Source organism: Dothidotthia symphoricarpi (assembly GCF_010015815.1).
Source record: "Dothidotthia symphoricarpi CBS 119687 unplaced genomic scaffold P153scaffold_6, whole genome shotgun sequence".
NCBI classification, from domain to species: domain Eukaryota; kingdom Fungi; phylum Ascomycota; class Dothideomycetes; order Pleosporales; family Dothidotthiaceae; genus Dothidotthia; species Dothidotthia symphoricarpi.
The window spans coordinates 190,007-204,868 of NW_022985013.1; the positions used below are offsets into that span (position 1 = coordinate 190,007).

Sequence of the window (14,862 nt, forward strand, 5' to 3'; positions counted from 1 at the left end):
CCGTGCACGCGATGTATGCTTGGCAACTTCACGCGCTACCACTTCTTGTGGACTCGTCTCATGGCAACAAATCTAGTCTCAGCCAGCCTCAATTCCCCTATCAGATGTTCCAGCCTTTATGTGAAGATCGCACAAATAAATACAAAGACAGTATACCTTTTCTCTAAACTGCACACTCTTTTTGTCTCACTCATAATCCTTTTGTCTTTACATCTTCCGAGACATCACAATGCTGTTTACTCCACTCGTTACGTTAACAACATTTCTGGGCATTGCTCATGCCGTACCATATGGTGATGGGTACGGCTCGCCTGCTCACTCGCCTTCCACCTCACGCTCTTCTTCCATGTTGAGTTCTGCGGCCCCGAAGACTATTATGACGACTTCCACCACTACAGTAACGCTTCCCGGCAAGACTGTGACAAGCCAAGCCTATTGCTCAGCGCCTGCCAAAACCGTGTCAATTCTCGGTACCAAGACAGTTACGACTTCAGCCATGTGTCAGCCTACGACGAAGACTATTACTGGAACTGTGTTGACGTTGACAAAAACGTCCACCTTGATTGGCGCCATCTCCACCATTACTTCTACCATTCGTGGCGCCACCTCAACCATTACTTCCACCGTCCTGGGTGCAAATGCAACAGTCACAATGACTCAAACAACCCAAGGAGTCAACTCAACAATAACAACTACCCAGATCTCTACATCTATCCTGCCAGTACAAACTTTGACTCAAAACTTCACAACCACCGCCCCAGCCGTCACTCAGAATTTCACCACGACAGCCACCCTGCCTGCAGAAACTTTGACTCAAAACTTCACGATCACCGCCCCAGCCGTCACTCAAAACTTCACCGCTACGGCAACCCTGCCTGTGCAAACTCTCACTCAAAGCCTTACGACTACTATTCCTGCTGTGACTCAGAACGTTACAATAACTGCTGTCACGACACAGACTTTGACTTCAACAACTACCGTAATTCCGGCGTGTGCATCAGCCACTACAGTGCCTCTCAAAACATGGCTAGCCCTTGGTTCTGGTGGGGCAGATGTTTATGCCGATCCCGACATACTTGATGTGCTGGCCATCAATGTTTCGCCCAACGAACCTCAACGCTTTGTGCACGCCATAGCAGTCTGCCCAGGTGCCAAGTATAGTCTACAGGTTACCGCACGGCGAGCGTATGCTCTGGCAGGCGATGCTAGCATAAGGTTGATTGCCGAGGGTGCTAAGATCCAAGAAGGCCCATTATCTAGTACGCCTGCCGAGTTTGTTGGAACTTTTGTTCCTGGAAATTCAACGACAACAGTCATAGTAGAGTTTGTATTTTCAAACGGTGGAGGCGAGGCACAAGAAGCAATCGCAACTGCATTTTCGTTAACGAGGGTAGGTGCTTAAACTCTGTAAAGTACAACACAAACACATGTTGGCGCTGGCGTCTTGTTACTTTTTGAAGAATCTTCGGTTTGTTGATTATTCTATTACCACATAATGTATCGTCTACGCACATACGTGTTTAGATCATAATTTTTCATCACCTGTATCTTCCTTTGAGAATATAACTTTTTTATTGTTCAACGATCAACGTTTCACTGAAGCCTGAGTTGGCCCTTGCTCGGTCATTTTTGCCAATGAGCTTTTCACGTACTATTCACCGTTAGTCTTGTCTCGACGTCAGATATAATTGAACTCATCCCTCGGTCCTTAGGCTGCTCTCTTGCTCAGGAGTGCATCATTTGGATTGTGTTGTTTTCTTGTCCTCATTTCTGGACGGTTGTCATATATGAACGTGGAGAACAATCTCGTTCCATGTATCCCGCGCGTCCCGAGAGTCCACAATGAGACGCTAATTTGAGGAGCTGACGGCGTAGATCATCCCTGTCGCCAACCTAAAAGTCTTGTAATGTCGTCCACTACCGCCTAAGTCTCAGGCTCTATTCAAGAAGATGAAGGGTCGCATGTGGAATTCCAGGAAGGTGGGCTTAGACGGCATGCGTGGGATATAGTATCTCAAATTCCTCTCCCGTCCATCGAACATCAACAAGCCCGGCTGGCACAATCGGTAGCGCGTGAGACTCTTAATCTCAAGGTTGTGGGTTTGAGCCCCACGTCAGGCTTCTTCTTTCTGCCATCTTTGGGCTCATCGTTTTTGTGCCTTGCGTTGTGCTGTTGTGGTCCCGGAGCGTCGAGATGAGATATTTTGCTAGCGTGGAAGCCATGTCACGTGCGTCCCGCATATATCCCTACGCTCCATTCAACCTCAGGACATTCGAGCATCTCCTCTATCAGGCGAACGTTAGTCGCATGGAGAAGGTTCGCTCCCATTCGTTTGACGTATCTGAACCTCAGCGGTATCTTTCTTGTTCGACCTATATCCAGTAACGTCGCTGTCGGGGCTAATTACAGCATTTACACCATTCTCCCAGGCCCATGTTTTCACCATCACCGCCCAATCTTGAGCCAGCCACTCATTCCTATCGCGAATCTCCGAGTTAGCCATTGCGGTAGAAGATGGGTTCGGGAACATCTTGAAATACAACTTCGTGTAAATGTGATCCAATCCGCATGATTGGAAGAAAAGTATACGCCCCTTGCGGGGCAGTAGCAACAGAAATGACAACAGTGATCAAAGGCAGCCGGGTACCAGCTTGCTGATCAGGAGAAACAACTTACAGCCAAAGTCTAGTACGTCTAGCAAGTTGTTGTGTTTGTCGTTACACCATATCTCTTGTCGTCGTGCTCATCTACTAGAGAGACAATCAATAATTCACATTGTCCCCACAGTGTCCGCACCAACCACAGTCCCCGTCACACAAGATCCAATCCTGGTCCTGGTCCATGTTCATAACCGAACTACATACAGCATTCGCCGTCCACCCAGTTCGCACCATCGGCGTTTTTGTTTTCTTCGAGTGTTTGGGTTTCTCTCTAGCTTTCACGGACGGTACTGGATTGTATCTTTCCGGGACTGAGTCACGAGGCGGAATAGACTTTTCGTCCTCGACATGATCCTGGGGCGAAGGCTACGACGAGTATTAGCATCGAAGACGAAGTCATGAGAGCTCCCTCAGTAGAACCTACGTTTTTGTGATCATTTTTAGTCGCTAGCCTATGTCCTACGGGTTTACGTGATCTATGCGCAGCGGAACTTGCGTGCTGTTCCAGACCGCCTTTTCGCCTGGAGCCACCGCTACACACGTTGCATTTGAACATAATGTCGTGGGCAGGCGACGTCTGGTGTTGTTGGAGGGCACGCTCACTACAGAATATCAATTCGCAGTCATTGCACTTGTGCGGTTGACAGGAGGAGACATCGTGGGTACCAGTATGACTTTGGAGGCCAGCTAGCTTGCTAAATTGCTTTTTGCAGACGAGACATTGGTGCTCCATGTTGATGAGTCGGTCTCTCTAGTTCTACTCGTATTAGTGAATATATAACCGCGACGTTATAAATTGCATGATAGCCCCTCTCTGTGTAACACCACATTACGTCACTAGGTTGCATGAGATGCTTGCGAACCTGCTGTACAATCGAACGCATGATTAGAATTTGGAATCTGTTTACCTACAGATCTTGAGGTTGTCATGTTAGTTTGCCAGGAGGGTACGAAGTTGGCGAAATCTGTTGGTGCGTTTTGGTTCTGGAATCAGAGGTAACCGTCTGTCGCGCACATGCATTTGCACGAGTCACAGATAATTCTATTGGACGCTCCCATCGTTTTATGAGAGCTATTATTTCTAGGAAATCTTAGGTTAGATAAGTCAAAGTTGAGATGAGTGCGTTGCGTGCTAGTCTCATGTCGTCTCTCGCTGAACCCAAAGGTCGTCTTTTGTCCTTTTACCATCTGCTGCGAGATTAAATAAGGCACGAGCTTCCACCTTTGCTTGATCAGCCTTATCATCTAACAGCTTGAGTGGCTGAGACTGTGCGAATGATTACGGGAAGTGAACAAGCGCGATGGATGCAATGCGGAGAACCGGCGTTATATACACCACCTTGCTACCTGAAAACAAGACTAGTTGTAAGGTAAGAATCGGAAGAGGTTCCCATTCTCATTTTTGAAGTCTTCAATTCACACAGTTGTTGCGGAGTAGACTTTGGTCTTCGGCTCACAATAACCCCCGAGAGTACGTGATTGGCTGATTCGATTAGTCACAATCTCAGCCCGCATCATCATTACATTAGTTGAATCATGTCGGACTCCAACGACAGTTCCATAAACGCGATGAGTTCACATCGCGATGTTGAAGGCGGTTTAGTGGTAGATGAGCGTACCGCCTTGCTCACGCACGATGCCTTGCATCACGACACAAGCGCATCTCCAGATGGCGGAGATCCACTCTCTGAGCCACCTAAACCTATCTCGGGGAGGTTGCAGTACGTGTGGAAAGGAGCTGGAGTAGTAATCGCTTTACTTGCCATCGCGGTGTTTGTGAAGGGATGGACAAGCGCGGATGACCTCGATGTGAGTACCCCTAGGCCTCAGAGTAAGCTATCCAGAAGCTGACCAGACAATGCATTATACAGTTTGACTTAAAAGGCGCCCTGAAACGAGCGTTGGGTGGTGGCCTTAGCGGCGCAGCCGCGATGGTCCTTCAGGTTTTACTGTTGATGCCCATTCGAACCATCATGAATTACCAATACCGTCATGGAACATCATTATCCGTCGCGACGAAAACACTGCATCAAGATGGGGGGTTAGGACGATACTATCAGGGCATGGGAGCTGCTCTCGTTCAAGGTAAGCTCTGCCTCCACACCTTGATTTCTTCGCGTCAGATGAGCTGACCGTAACGCGAAAGGTCCTGTTGCTCGCTTCGGGGACACGGCCGCCAATGCTGGTATCCTGGCCTTACTTCAATCTAACGGATATCTAAAACAACTTCCCTCACCGATCCAGACGGTTTTTGCTTCCTGCTGCGCTGCGGCGTTCAGAATGCTGCTCATGCCCATTGACACGCTGAAAACCACGCTCCAAGCTCAGGGTCCCCGCGGTACCGCTCTACTCCGGCAGCGCATCCGAACCGATGGGGTTGGGAGTCTTTGGTGGGGTGCTTTCGCGACTGCTGCTGCGACGTTTGTCGGACATTATCCTTGGTTTGCGGTATACAATTTCCTCTCCGACACTCTTACCGAGCCATCCAAGGAACAAATCGGATGGTGGTTGCTTCGAGCGGCATTTATCGGGTTCTGTGCGTCCGTTGTGTCAGACACGATTTCGAATTCGCTGAGGGTTGTGAAAACGTATAGACAGGTCAATGATACGAGGATATCGTATGCTGAAGCTGCAAGACGGGTTATTCGTCAAGATGGAAGGTTGGGACTGTTTGGACGGGGCTTGAGGACGAGGATTCTTGCGAATGGATTGCAGGGGATACTCTTCTCCATCTTATGGAAGCTGTTTCTGAAGATCTGGGAGAACAAGACGGGTGGAGGCGGATAGGCCCGCTGAGCTTCATGAGGACTTAACCAGTTTCGACTAAGCTGTAGGGTTCGATTTCGTCAGTTCTGTTCTGATGTTAACAGACGCGTCGCGAAAGCGTGCGAGTAAAGTAGTGAGACTATGATCTTGCATAGACGGTTGAAAAGTTTCATAGAATCGATCGTTCGATCACTTCGTCAATATTGAAAAGTGGTGGTCAACGGCCCTCAGATCAAGCATGATAAGACTTGTCGCAACACATTGTATGGCACAGTTGAGCGATTGCTTAGGTGTGACGGACTACTGCACCTCCCTCGACATCCTTATCCCCATCTTCTTTTCGTCCCCAGTCATCGCTCCGTTATGATGGATACTCGGCTCTACAACGGACTGTTCAATACGCGCCGAAGGCCACGTCCCGGGATAATGAACCCAACAAACCCCCAAATCAATTCAAGACCACCAATCCCATTGCAACCGCGCAATGAACAAGCCGAATCACCGTTCTTCAGCTCACGCTTTCTTGTAGAACTGCGTCTCATCATTTTTGAAGCCGTTCTAGGCGATTCGAATCGTCTGATGCATATCATTTTCTTGGACGATGAGTCGCAACGTGTGGGACGTCGGCGCCGTGAGGATGAAGATTGTCTAGGCCCGACATGGCAACATAGATGCTTTGGGACCTGGTAGGAGAGGGATGGCTCTTCGCGGAAACGCCGGTTTACCTTTCGTTCGAATGACAAGCTGCTGGCAATACTTGTGTCTTGCCATCGAATGTAATCTCTTTGGCTATTCGTGTTCCTTTAAGAACTTAGCAGACTTGATGTGTTCCCTTCACCGCCAAACAATACTAGCTAGAGCACAAGATATTTCCTCCAGACAACTACAAGATATGGTCTGAAACCTGTCAGATTCTAGAAGACCTGCAAGGCCTTTGTTTGTTATACCTGCAAATTAACGTCTGGGACACGCACGACTAGCATAATGCTGCCGTGATTGATCTCAAGGAGAGCGAACTTGTTTGCCAGAAAGGGCTTCTTTGCATCGAAGAGGCGTGTAGGGCTCAGAAGGATGATGAGCCCATCTTTTCGCGGAACGCGTTCTGCAAGAAGGTGAGTTCTTTGCATCATCATTAAATAATGATTTGTTGCTGACACGGTTTGCAGCCTAAGCTTTAGGGTTGTCGGTGTCGACAAACCCATTATCCAGATCATACTTATGTGTCGGCTGGTTACATGAAAGCTCAATATGCGATGTTAGAAAAGCTCAGAGCGCAGTCCGGATCAGAACTCGCAACAGCAACTGTTTGTCACAATGGGGCATAGGGAGGTTCGAAATTTCTGGCAGATTAGGAGAGTATTTGGTTTTGGAGTATGAAAACATACTGTATTGCTACGTATGTCTCTGCCTCTTTGTAGGCAATGAACATGAACACAAGTGATGCAATAGGCTCAAGGAAGCCAGAAAAAGTCTATGCTCAAATCTCCACTTGCACATGCAGGATGCTGAAAACGTTAAGCAGACTCCTTGTATTGTAGAAGTTTATGACGCGACATGCATAGTAAGCTACAAGTGGGCCAGAAAGGTTGCTGATTAGCTCCCGATTATAGGTCTGATGTAGAAGATGACTGACGCGACTCTGAATAATTATGTAGTTTCGAGGTCCAATGACAGCTGAAAGACGGTTGTGAGAAACAACGGCATAGAGTGGAGACCCTCCAAACAGAGTAGTGATGTCATATTGGACTTGAGTGAAGTAGTATAGGAACACAGGGAGGGAAACCGAGGCAAGACTGACAAGGAGGTGGAGCACAATTCACAATGAATGAACTTTTGTCAACAGAAGGACAGCAGGCACAACCAAAGATAGAACAGTACATGGGAACCCACAAACAAGACAAGGTATTACTTAAGCTGCTATTGGCATGGACCAGAAAGGAAGACCGCAAGATATAGATAGATAATTGGACACACAGAGCAAAGGGATAGAATATGTAGCCTAATGTAGGCGATAGAAGGGAAAAGACAAACTGTGCGTGTAGAGAAATGAAACTCAAAAGAGGTTCTGTGCTCATTTCATTCTAGAGTTGTCGAGGAGCGTGTCCAATTTCGGTGTGCCACACGCAATGGTTCAAAGAGCGGTCGATGCCACCATAACCGTCGTCAGCTTTGACAGCACTTTAGGCAACATTTCATACTCGATGTATCGGTTGCAAAGTCGGATTCGCGTGCAAGATTGTAGAGATGCCGCAATTGGATCTCGCCCCGGCAGGAACCGACGTTCTGTTGCCCAGACACCCTTCCCATGAGTCTTCTAATAGCTCTCAACCCCTTGTCGAGCTCGTCTCACGGGCATGAACGTGGCGGCGGACGGGGCGTCACCAAACTCCAGCCCTTTCAACAGGGCCACTGGAATATCAAAATCGACGAGACCTGCAAGAGGGGACCCGCAAGATACTACAGCCTGCTAAAAAGGGTTTTGGCCATGTTAAGTCGGCTTGAGAGCGTGAACAGGTTTGGACTGAGCCGAGACAGGAACGCCGGGCTCCACGACCTGGAACTGACTACAGCATTCTGAAGGTTCCGGTGAAGATGATAGAGGCTTGCAGAGGGTGAAGACGCCGCAAATAAGATGAAAACGTTGTCGGGGTAATGCGTCGTGTCGTGGGGGTCGGGACGTCGATCCGAGGCTGTCGGCGGGTCTTGTGGCGGAAGCTTTGTCGCTGCCAAGCCTGGCAGGGACTGGGAACGAGACGCAACGCCAGCACAAGCACGACCACGACCTGATATCAGGAACATGCTCTGCACAACAACCCGACTCACCAGGTGCCCAACGAAATGATAACCAGTATTTTGGTATGCACATATGATGGCGGTTAGGCGCGTAGTCTCGCAGTGCCCACCGACTCTTCAGCCATGGAGAAGAAAACCACATGCACCATCAAGAAGACACACATGCAGGAGCGGCACGAGCAATAAACACTATGCAGAGAACACCGTTTGTATCAACTAGATGCCTGACAACGACACGACTATCACACGATTATCGTTGGCAAGCTCCACACATGCCAGGAACGGGCTCTCATGAGCCCAAAACGTGCAGCTGCGTCTGCGCGGAGCTCAGAGCGAGAGGACAGATGAGAGGAAGTGTATCTCGCAGCATGAAGAAACTGTGTGCGAGACGTGCCATCCTAACGTCGCTCGGGACGACCTACAGATAACGTCCTAGAGTCCCGACATCACTTCAAAGGCTTGGGAAGGTAGAAAACAAGCATGCACTGAGAGAAGGCATACATCAAGACGGAGCAAGCCAAAACAACGAGCAATCGTGATATGGAACAGACATCATCTCTCACCGCGAATTTTACAACATGCAAATTCGTATAGGACTAGCTAACAAGCTTCATTGCAATGTTGTGGATATGCTGAGACTGCTGCACTGTTAATATAACGAGAGACACGAGCTAACCCAACCAACTCTTGTGGATCACAGTTGCTAATGGGTCATCTGTTAGAAGTTCGGGAGACATCGGCATCCTACATGGCGAAGTTACGAATATATTAAACGTCACCTTCGTCAAAGTGCGTAGATGAGTATGAACCAGAGTCATTGTGTGTAGAGATTATGAGTAGGGACCTTTGACGACACAATAGAGTAAGATGGGTATTCGTCAGGAGAAAATTCGTCATGTCTTTACCGGCAGACCTCACCTTCAGCAACCATATGGGACCTGTTTCCATCAGATCCAAGTACAAAGACCCCTCTACATGAATCTCACGGAATTTCGCCTACGTGTCGTCCTTCCCCACCGGTCTTTCTCCAACAGGTCGGAGTTTTTGCCGCATGTATGATCTGTCATAAAAATCGGAACCAATTCCTATTTGCTCTATCTCATCCACGGAGTTTAGAAAGGAACTCATCGGACGCAATCACATCTGAGGTTGCAAACAGACAGACCATGATCGTCGTCGGGCATCGGCACATGTATGAACATGGCAATATGAACCTTTAATAAAACCCACTCGTCAGCACACGAGGCGGACACTAATGCTCCCCGCAATTCGTCTGCACATGGCCGAAAGAATCACTATACCCTCCTTGGTTTTTATTGGGCTGGTAACACTCGTGACAACAAACACTCTTTGCACTCTCAATGACCATGGACCCGAGCTGGTCATTACCCACCAGACGCGGGACGTATTATTCCGAACTCCATTGTATGAAAAGATGCTATAAAGTCTCTCAAAAGCCTACCTCAAGTGTGCTGCATCCGACGAGTTGCAAGACACATTGTAGCTTTCCACAATGCGCTCCTTCTATATCGCAACTGTTGGTCTACTCGCCTCAGTGGTTGGTGCAACGCTTCAGATCGTACCTGGCGCGACATGGACAGCAGTAAGACATGTACTCTGGTGTCTATAACCCAGCCTGACCTCTTCTTAAGACCAACACAGGCCAGCACATCCAGGCTCATGGCGGCGGCATGATCAAAGTTGGCTCGAAGTGGTACTGGTATGTTCTCTACATGCGCCGTATATCTCTTGACTTTGACATTCATTCAACAGGGTTGGTGAAGACAAGACAAACGGCAGCGCATTCCAAAACATCAACTGCTACTCGTCGACCAACCTGGTAGAATGGAACTACGAAGGCGCGTTGTTATCCCGGACGGCATCTGGTGACACAGGCCCTGACCGGGTCATCGAGCGACCCAAGGTCATCTACAATAAGAGCACGAACAAGTATGTGCTGTGGATGCACATTGAAAGCTCGAACTATGGAGATGCAAAGATCGGTGTTGCGGTAGGAGACTCCGTGTGTGGCAAGTACACGTACCTCGGCAGTTCAAGGCCACTGGGTTTCCAGAGTAGAGATTCGGGCGCGTTTGTGGATGACGATGGCAAGGGATATATGTTGACCGAAGATGTAAGTTCCTGTGGTCCTCGACTGTCCTCCAACATGGATATTCATAGAAGCATGCTAATGACTCTCAAGCGTGAGAATGGCCTCCGTATCAATCTCCTCTCCAACGACTATACTCAAGTCGTATCTAACGTCCATACCTGGGCTGAGAAATACGAGGCACCCGCACTCATCAAGAAGAATGGTGTCTACTTCATGTTCTCGTCGCAGCTCACAGGATGGAATGCGAATGACAATATGTATAGCACCGCGACATCCCTCTCTGGGCCATGGTCTGCCTGGAAGAAGTTCGCCGACTCCGGATCGAACACATATTCCTCTCAAACGACGTTTGTCCTCCCGATTGGAGACAACTTCATGTACATGGGCGACCGATGGGTCAGCGACAACCTGATGCGAAGCACGTACGTCTGGCTCCCACTACAGATCTCCGGCACGACGGCGACCATGAAAAATGCCGTCAATTGGGTCGTCGACCCCGCATCAGGATCGATGACTGGAGGTCCAAGTGAGACGCAGTACGAAGGCGAATCTGCTACGCTCTCCAACGGCGCCCGCTCCATTTCCTGCTCGACGTGCTCGAATTCGAACGCTGCGGGCTACATCGGCGGTGCGAGCCAAGGTATGGTTGTGTTCTCTAATGTAAATTCTGCTGCAACGACCAGGACGACGATCCGTATCAAGCACCTCAACGGCGATTCAGCCCAGAGGTATGCGGATGTCAGCGTGAACGGAAAGACGCAGAGGCTGGCGTTCCTGCCGCACGGAGGAGGAGATCCTGCGTCGAGCAGTTTGCATGCAGACTTGAAGCAGGGTGCGAATGAGATCAAAGTCGCGATAGCTGGAACTTGGGGGCCCGATGTGGATCGTTTGATGGTACCGCAATCGTAGTAGTAATTGACTCACGTGGTGACGTCGACGCGAGGAATGGCTTGAATAGCACATTAAATGTAGTATGCATTGATCGGCAACAGTATCAATAACAATTTGTGTAGGCTTGGATCTGTTGTGTTCATCTGCCAACATCTTGCGGTACAGTTTGAAGCTTCTCTATTGGTCTAGGTTGTCCAATTCGTTTCTTGTCTGGAAATTGGAGAGGCAAAAACATAACTGCACCGTGGATCTTGAGCGCAGAATAAGACCAGGTATTTGGCGTCCAATTAAATTATAAAATCAATCTTGGTTGTGCACTGGAGGATAAGGGAGATATGCATGAAGATAGAGAGAGTTACAACTTGTTAGGTTGAGATGGTAAGGATAAAGGAAATTGGCGTTGAGCTACTATCGTGATATCGAGAGAAAAGTGGGTTGATGTTGTGACCAATCGATTTATCTTCCGAGACGGAGGGAAGTGATGAGCAGCTTCAGCAGGGTCTAGGCGAATTTGTAGACTAGACGTCGATAAACAGACGTGGGTAGAGGAAGCATTCATACTAACGAATAAACCTCGACCTCGCCGTGGGGTTGTCTTCCTCTTTCGACGGCTGGACGACACCTGCCGGAGGACTTGACAAACGTAATCGTTGAAGAAACGTACACGGTCATTATTACTGTCATAGTGGACCTATGTCAGTCTAGCTGGGCCACGGGCGGTCGTAAATGCGACGGTGGCGATGAAAATCTCGGTCAGAAATGCGAGTAGAGCGATGGAACGCTCATTTCTTGCAGTGCAAGATAATGTCTCTGAAATACTTTACATGTTATTTTGCCTCGAGAGCTGTATTGTGCCGTGTTGCATGCAGATAGCCCGAGAGTCTGGCAACGTCGAGCAGGGATTGGGCAAAGCGAGCCAATCCAAGACGCAAGACCTCGGAGACGAAGCGCATCTCGGAGCAAGTTCACGCGCAGACACAACGGAGATGACGCCGATGTGATCAGTGACGACACGCACTTTGACTACCCCACCATTCAAAGACAATTCCCCCGCTGATTTCTTTGGTCCCCCTCCTTACACACCACAATTTCTCTCACACACACCAAAAATGTCTCTTGGAAGAACAGTCAAGTTGAACACCGGAAACACCATCCCGTACGTACCTGAGCAGAGCCCCTACGAATGTGCAATCAATGCTTACAGTAGTGGTACAGTCAATTAGGGTTTGGTACCTGGCAAGCTGAGCCAGGCCAGGTTGAGGTTGCCGTCTTCGAGGCGCTCAAGGCAGGCTACCGCCACATCGATCTCGCCAAGGTCTATGGCAACCAGAAGGAGATTGCGAAAGCCTTCAAGAAGGCCTTTGGTGGCGAGGTTTCTGGTCTGAAGCGCGAGGACGTCTTCATTACATCCAAGCTCTGGAACTCGCAACATCGCCCGCAGGATGTACCAGCAGCTCTTGACGACTGCTTGGCTGAGCTCGGCCTCGACTATCTAGATCTGTACCTCGTGCACTTCCCGGTCGCCTTTGATGAGCGCAGCGACCCAAACAACAGCCTGTTCCCCATGCAGGACAAGTCCGATCAGCCTGACGGTGATGTCAAGATTCTCGACGATGTTTCCATTGTCGATACGTGGAAAGCCATGACACAGCTGCCCAAGGAGAAGGCACGTGCTGTCGGCGTCTCCAACCACACCAAGGAGCACCTGCAGGCTCTCATCGACGGCACTGGCGTCACCCCAGCTGCCAACCAGATCGAGCGCCACCCGCGACTACTCCAGCCAGAGCTCATTCAGTTCTGCAAGGAGAAGAACATCCATGTCACTGAATACTCGGTAAGCAGTCCCTCTAGCTGTCTCAACCAAGCTAATACTTTCACAGGCGTTCGGCAACAACATGTTCGGCGTTCCCCTACTGGTTCAGCACGACACCGTAAAGGAGGTCGCCAGCCGTGTTGGCGCTACCCCCGCCCAGGTCATCCTCGCCTGGGCCCAGGTTGGCGGCCACAGTGTGATTCCCAAGTCCGTTACCACATCTCGCATCCAGGAGAACTTCAAGGAGATTGAGCTATCCAAGGAGGACTTTGAGAAGATTGAGAGCATTGGCAAGAAAGAGCCACGCCGATTCAACATCCCATACGTTGCCAACAAGCCGCGATGGCCGGTCAATATCTTTGGAGAGCCGGAGGAGAAAGATGCTCCCCATAAGGTAGTTGTCTAAGGGTTACTCGTCTTCCAATAAAAGCAAATAAGTAGATCACACAAACAATAAAAGTCGCCTCTATCTATAACCTGCACAATCTAAAGAGACTGGGTCACCAAAGTGTAATCAAAAGCTTAATTGAGAACTTAATGAGCAGCTTAGTCGAAAGCTGATTTGTGTGCTGGTATTCTACGCTCTGTTCCGAGCTGGCAATCTAAGTTGACACTGTAACCTCCGTTGTGAGCTTGAATCTTGAGCTAAAACCGTCAGCTCGGATCTTGAGCTCGTAATAGATCGGCTCCATACTTCTCTCTTTGATGAACCTACGAGTACTCTTCATACGCTCGTGCCTCGCTGCGCAAATTTGGACAGGCTGGACAAGGACTGTAGCGGAAAGCGAGTTCGATAGTTATCGGCGTGTCATGGACATCTGCGCAACCGCTGCCTTCCTAAAGCAGAATATGCGCCGCTTACCTATGGATATATACAGTATTGCCCTAGTCACCTGCAACTTTGTCGGATTAGACTCAATGAGACGAGATAAGTCCCTCCTGGGGCGGAGTTCTTGGTGTTCAGCACGGGTTGGTGGAGTTGTGAAGGGAACATGCGATTTGGCGTCGGTAATACACAACGATGCTGTTGAACGGGGTGGGTCGAGTAGGTATATTCAGAGTGAGGCATCGACTACGAGTCACGATCTACAGTGGCATACCACTCAGATAGAGCGTTGCTTGGGTTCATTACTCTCCTTCCCACATCCTTGCCGATCAAGATTGCGGGGCCCGATGGAATCTGATGTAGGGGTTCCACTTGACTTGAGTCCAACGTATCATCAAAGACTTTCCCAGCAGTTTCGGAGAATTCATTTGCTCTTCTTGGCGAAGCTCGAGCGTAGTGTTGGTATGGGGAAAAGAGCGAGATAATCATTCTGTAATCGTAACAACTGTGTAAATGCGCGTCTCATGCTTTGCCACTGATTTGTAGAAGCCTTGATTCTCGCCAGTCATCACAAGATGTACCGCTATGCATTTATCGCCCTCAATCTATGACCCAGCGTAGGATCGAACAAACACAACCACTGATAAATTAACAACGTACCGCCGTATTACAGCCATGATAACGTGTGGCAGCGGCTTAGATGAATTCCTTGCCGTACCCTTGACCATCTTCCCAGGCTCCACTAACGTAGTCCTATCATTCAACGCATCCTGTCTACTCATCTCCTTCAAATTGTCCCTAAAGACCATCTTCAAATTGCCGAAGCCATCAGTCAGTAAACCCAAATAACACATTGCGCTTTGCCATCTTCAAGACCAGGTCTGACGGTATCTTGACACATACTTAACGATAGTGTTCTCTCCTCTGATTCTCATTCAGGACTATTGTTGTGTTGCCAGTTTGTCTCTCAAAGTCTTGTGTAACAGCACGGCCAAGTAC

The 14,862-nt window shown here is 49.1% G+C and overlaps 7 protein-coding genes and 1 non-coding gene across 8 annotated transcripts; 6 read left to right on the forward strand and 2 right to left on the reverse strand.

Moving 5' to 3' along the window:
• Positions 1-229: 229 nt before the first annotated feature.
• P153DRAFT_429613 (uncharacterized protein) lies at positions 230-1,484 on the forward strand (the record flags this gene model as incomplete). Its single annotated transcript, XM_033672783.1, has 1 exon — positions 230-1,484. One exon carries the CDS (start codon positions 230-232, stop codon positions 1,400-1,402), a length of 1,173 nt encoding a protein of 390 aa, XP_033525654.1. The 3' UTR covers positions 1,403-1,484.
• Positions 1,485-2,048: 564 nt separating this feature from the next.
• On the forward strand, positions 2,049-2,121 carry P153DRAFT_t41. The gene has a single exon. It is a non-coding gene; the product is annotated as a tRNA-Lys (tRNA).
• A 362-nt stretch (positions 2,122-2,483) lies between these two features.
• P153DRAFT_364876 (uncharacterized protein) lies at positions 2,484-3,610 on the reverse strand. Its single transcript, XM_033667696.1, has 3 exons — positions 3,574-3,610; positions 3,086-3,418; positions 2,484-3,027 (listed from the first exon to the last, which is right to left on the reverse strand). Exons 2-3 carry the CDS (start codon positions 3,392-3,394, stop codon positions 2,764-2,766), a joined length of 573 nt encoding a protein of 190 aa, XP_033525655.1. The 5' UTR covers positions 3,395-3,418; positions 3,574-3,610; the 3' UTR covers positions 2,484-2,763.
• A 601-nt stretch (positions 3,611-4,211) lies between these two features.
• P153DRAFT_311538 (mitochondrial carrier) lies at positions 4,212-5,746 on the forward strand. The gene is made up of 3 exons (XM_033664808.1): positions 4,212-4,470; positions 4,533-4,746; positions 4,808-5,746. Exons 1-3 carry the CDS (start codon positions 4,231-4,233, stop codon positions 5,446-5,448), a joined length of 1,095 nt encoding a protein of 364 aa, XP_033525656.1. The 5' UTR covers positions 4,212-4,230; the 3' UTR covers positions 5,449-5,746.
• Positions 5,747-7,093: 1,347 nt separating this feature from the next.
• P153DRAFT_191562 (uncharacterized protein) lies at positions 7,094-7,617 on the reverse strand. Its single transcript, XM_033662436.1, has one exon. It carries the CDS (start codon positions 7,500-7,502, stop codon positions 7,164-7,166), a length of 339 nt encoding a protein of 112 aa, XP_033525657.1. The 5' UTR covers positions 7,503-7,617; the 3' UTR covers positions 7,094-7,163.
• Positions 7,618-8,105, forward strand: P153DRAFT_191561 (uncharacterized protein). The gene has a single exon (XM_033662435.1). It carries the CDS (start codon positions 7,733-7,735, stop codon positions 8,003-8,005), a length of 273 nt encoding a protein of 90 aa, XP_033525658.1. The 5' UTR covers positions 7,618-7,732; the 3' UTR covers positions 8,006-8,105.
• Positions 8,106-9,671: 1,566 nt separating this feature from the next.
• P153DRAFT_394626 (carbohydrate-binding module family 35 protein) lies at positions 9,672-11,242 on the forward strand (the record flags this gene model as incomplete). Its single annotated transcript, XM_033671326.1, has 4 exons — positions 9,672-9,823; positions 9,873-9,940; positions 9,994-10,354; positions 10,424-11,242. The coding sequence occupies exons 1-4, from the start codon at positions 9,734-9,736 to the stop codon at positions 11,240-11,242; spliced, it is 1,338 nt and encodes a 445-aa protein (XP_033525659.1). The 5' UTR covers positions 9,672-9,733.
• Positions 11,243-12,203: 961 nt separating this feature from the next.
• On the forward strand, positions 12,204-13,518 carry P153DRAFT_421402 (aldehyde reductase-like protein). Its single transcript, XM_033672314.1, has 3 exons — positions 12,204-12,380; positions 12,440-13,058; positions 13,105-13,518. The coding sequence occupies exons 1-3, from the start codon at positions 12,334-12,336 to the stop codon at positions 13,441-13,443; spliced, it is 1,005 nt and encodes a 334-aa protein (XP_033525660.1). The 5' UTR covers positions 12,204-12,333; the 3' UTR covers positions 13,444-13,518.
• Positions 13,519-14,862: the final 1,344 nt, after the last annotated feature.

Excerpts from the sequence above, each read along its gene's own strand:
- P153DRAFT_364876 (XM_033667696.1), bottom strand. The coding sequence starts at position 3,394 with ATGGAGCACCAATGTCTCGTCTGCAAAAAGCAATTTAGCAAGCTAGCT. Across the intron at positions 3,028-3,085 it reads CTAAAAATGATCACAAAAAC|CCTTCGCCCCAGGATCATGT; the intron begins GTAGGTTCTACT and ends TACTCGTCGTAG.
- P153DRAFT_311538 (XM_033664808.1), top strand. The coding sequence starts at position 4,231 with ATGAGTTCACATCGCGATGTTGAAGGCGGTTTAGTGGTAGATGAGCGT. Across the intron at positions 4,471-4,532 it reads CAAGCGCGGATGACCTCGAT|TTTGACTTAAAAGGCGCCCT; the intron begins GTGAGTACCCCT and ends TGCATTATACAG. Across the intron at positions 4,747-4,807 it reads GGGAGCTGCTCTCGTTCAAG|GTCCTGTTGCTCGCTTCGGG; the intron begins GTAAGCTCTGCC and ends GTAACGCGAAAG.
- P153DRAFT_191562 (XM_033662436.1), bottom strand. The coding sequence starts at position 7,502 with ATGAGCACAGAACCTCTTTTGAGTTTCATTTCTCTACACGCACAGTTT.
- P153DRAFT_191561 (XM_033662435.1), top strand. The coding sequence starts at position 7,733 with ATGAGTCTTCTAATAGCTCTCAACCCCTTGTCGAGCTCGTCTCACGGG.
- P153DRAFT_421402 (XM_033672314.1), top strand. The coding sequence starts at position 12,334 with ATGTCTCTTGGAAGAACAGTCAAGTTGAACACCGGAAACACCATCCC. Across the intron at positions 12,381-12,439 it reads AACACCGGAAACACCATCCC|TCAATTAGGGTTTGGTACCT; the intron begins GTACGTACCTGA and ends GTAGTGGTACAG. Across the intron at positions 13,059-13,104 it reads TCCATGTCACTGAATACTCG|GCGTTCGGCAACAACATGTT; the intron begins GTAAGCAGTCCC and ends ATACTTTCACAG.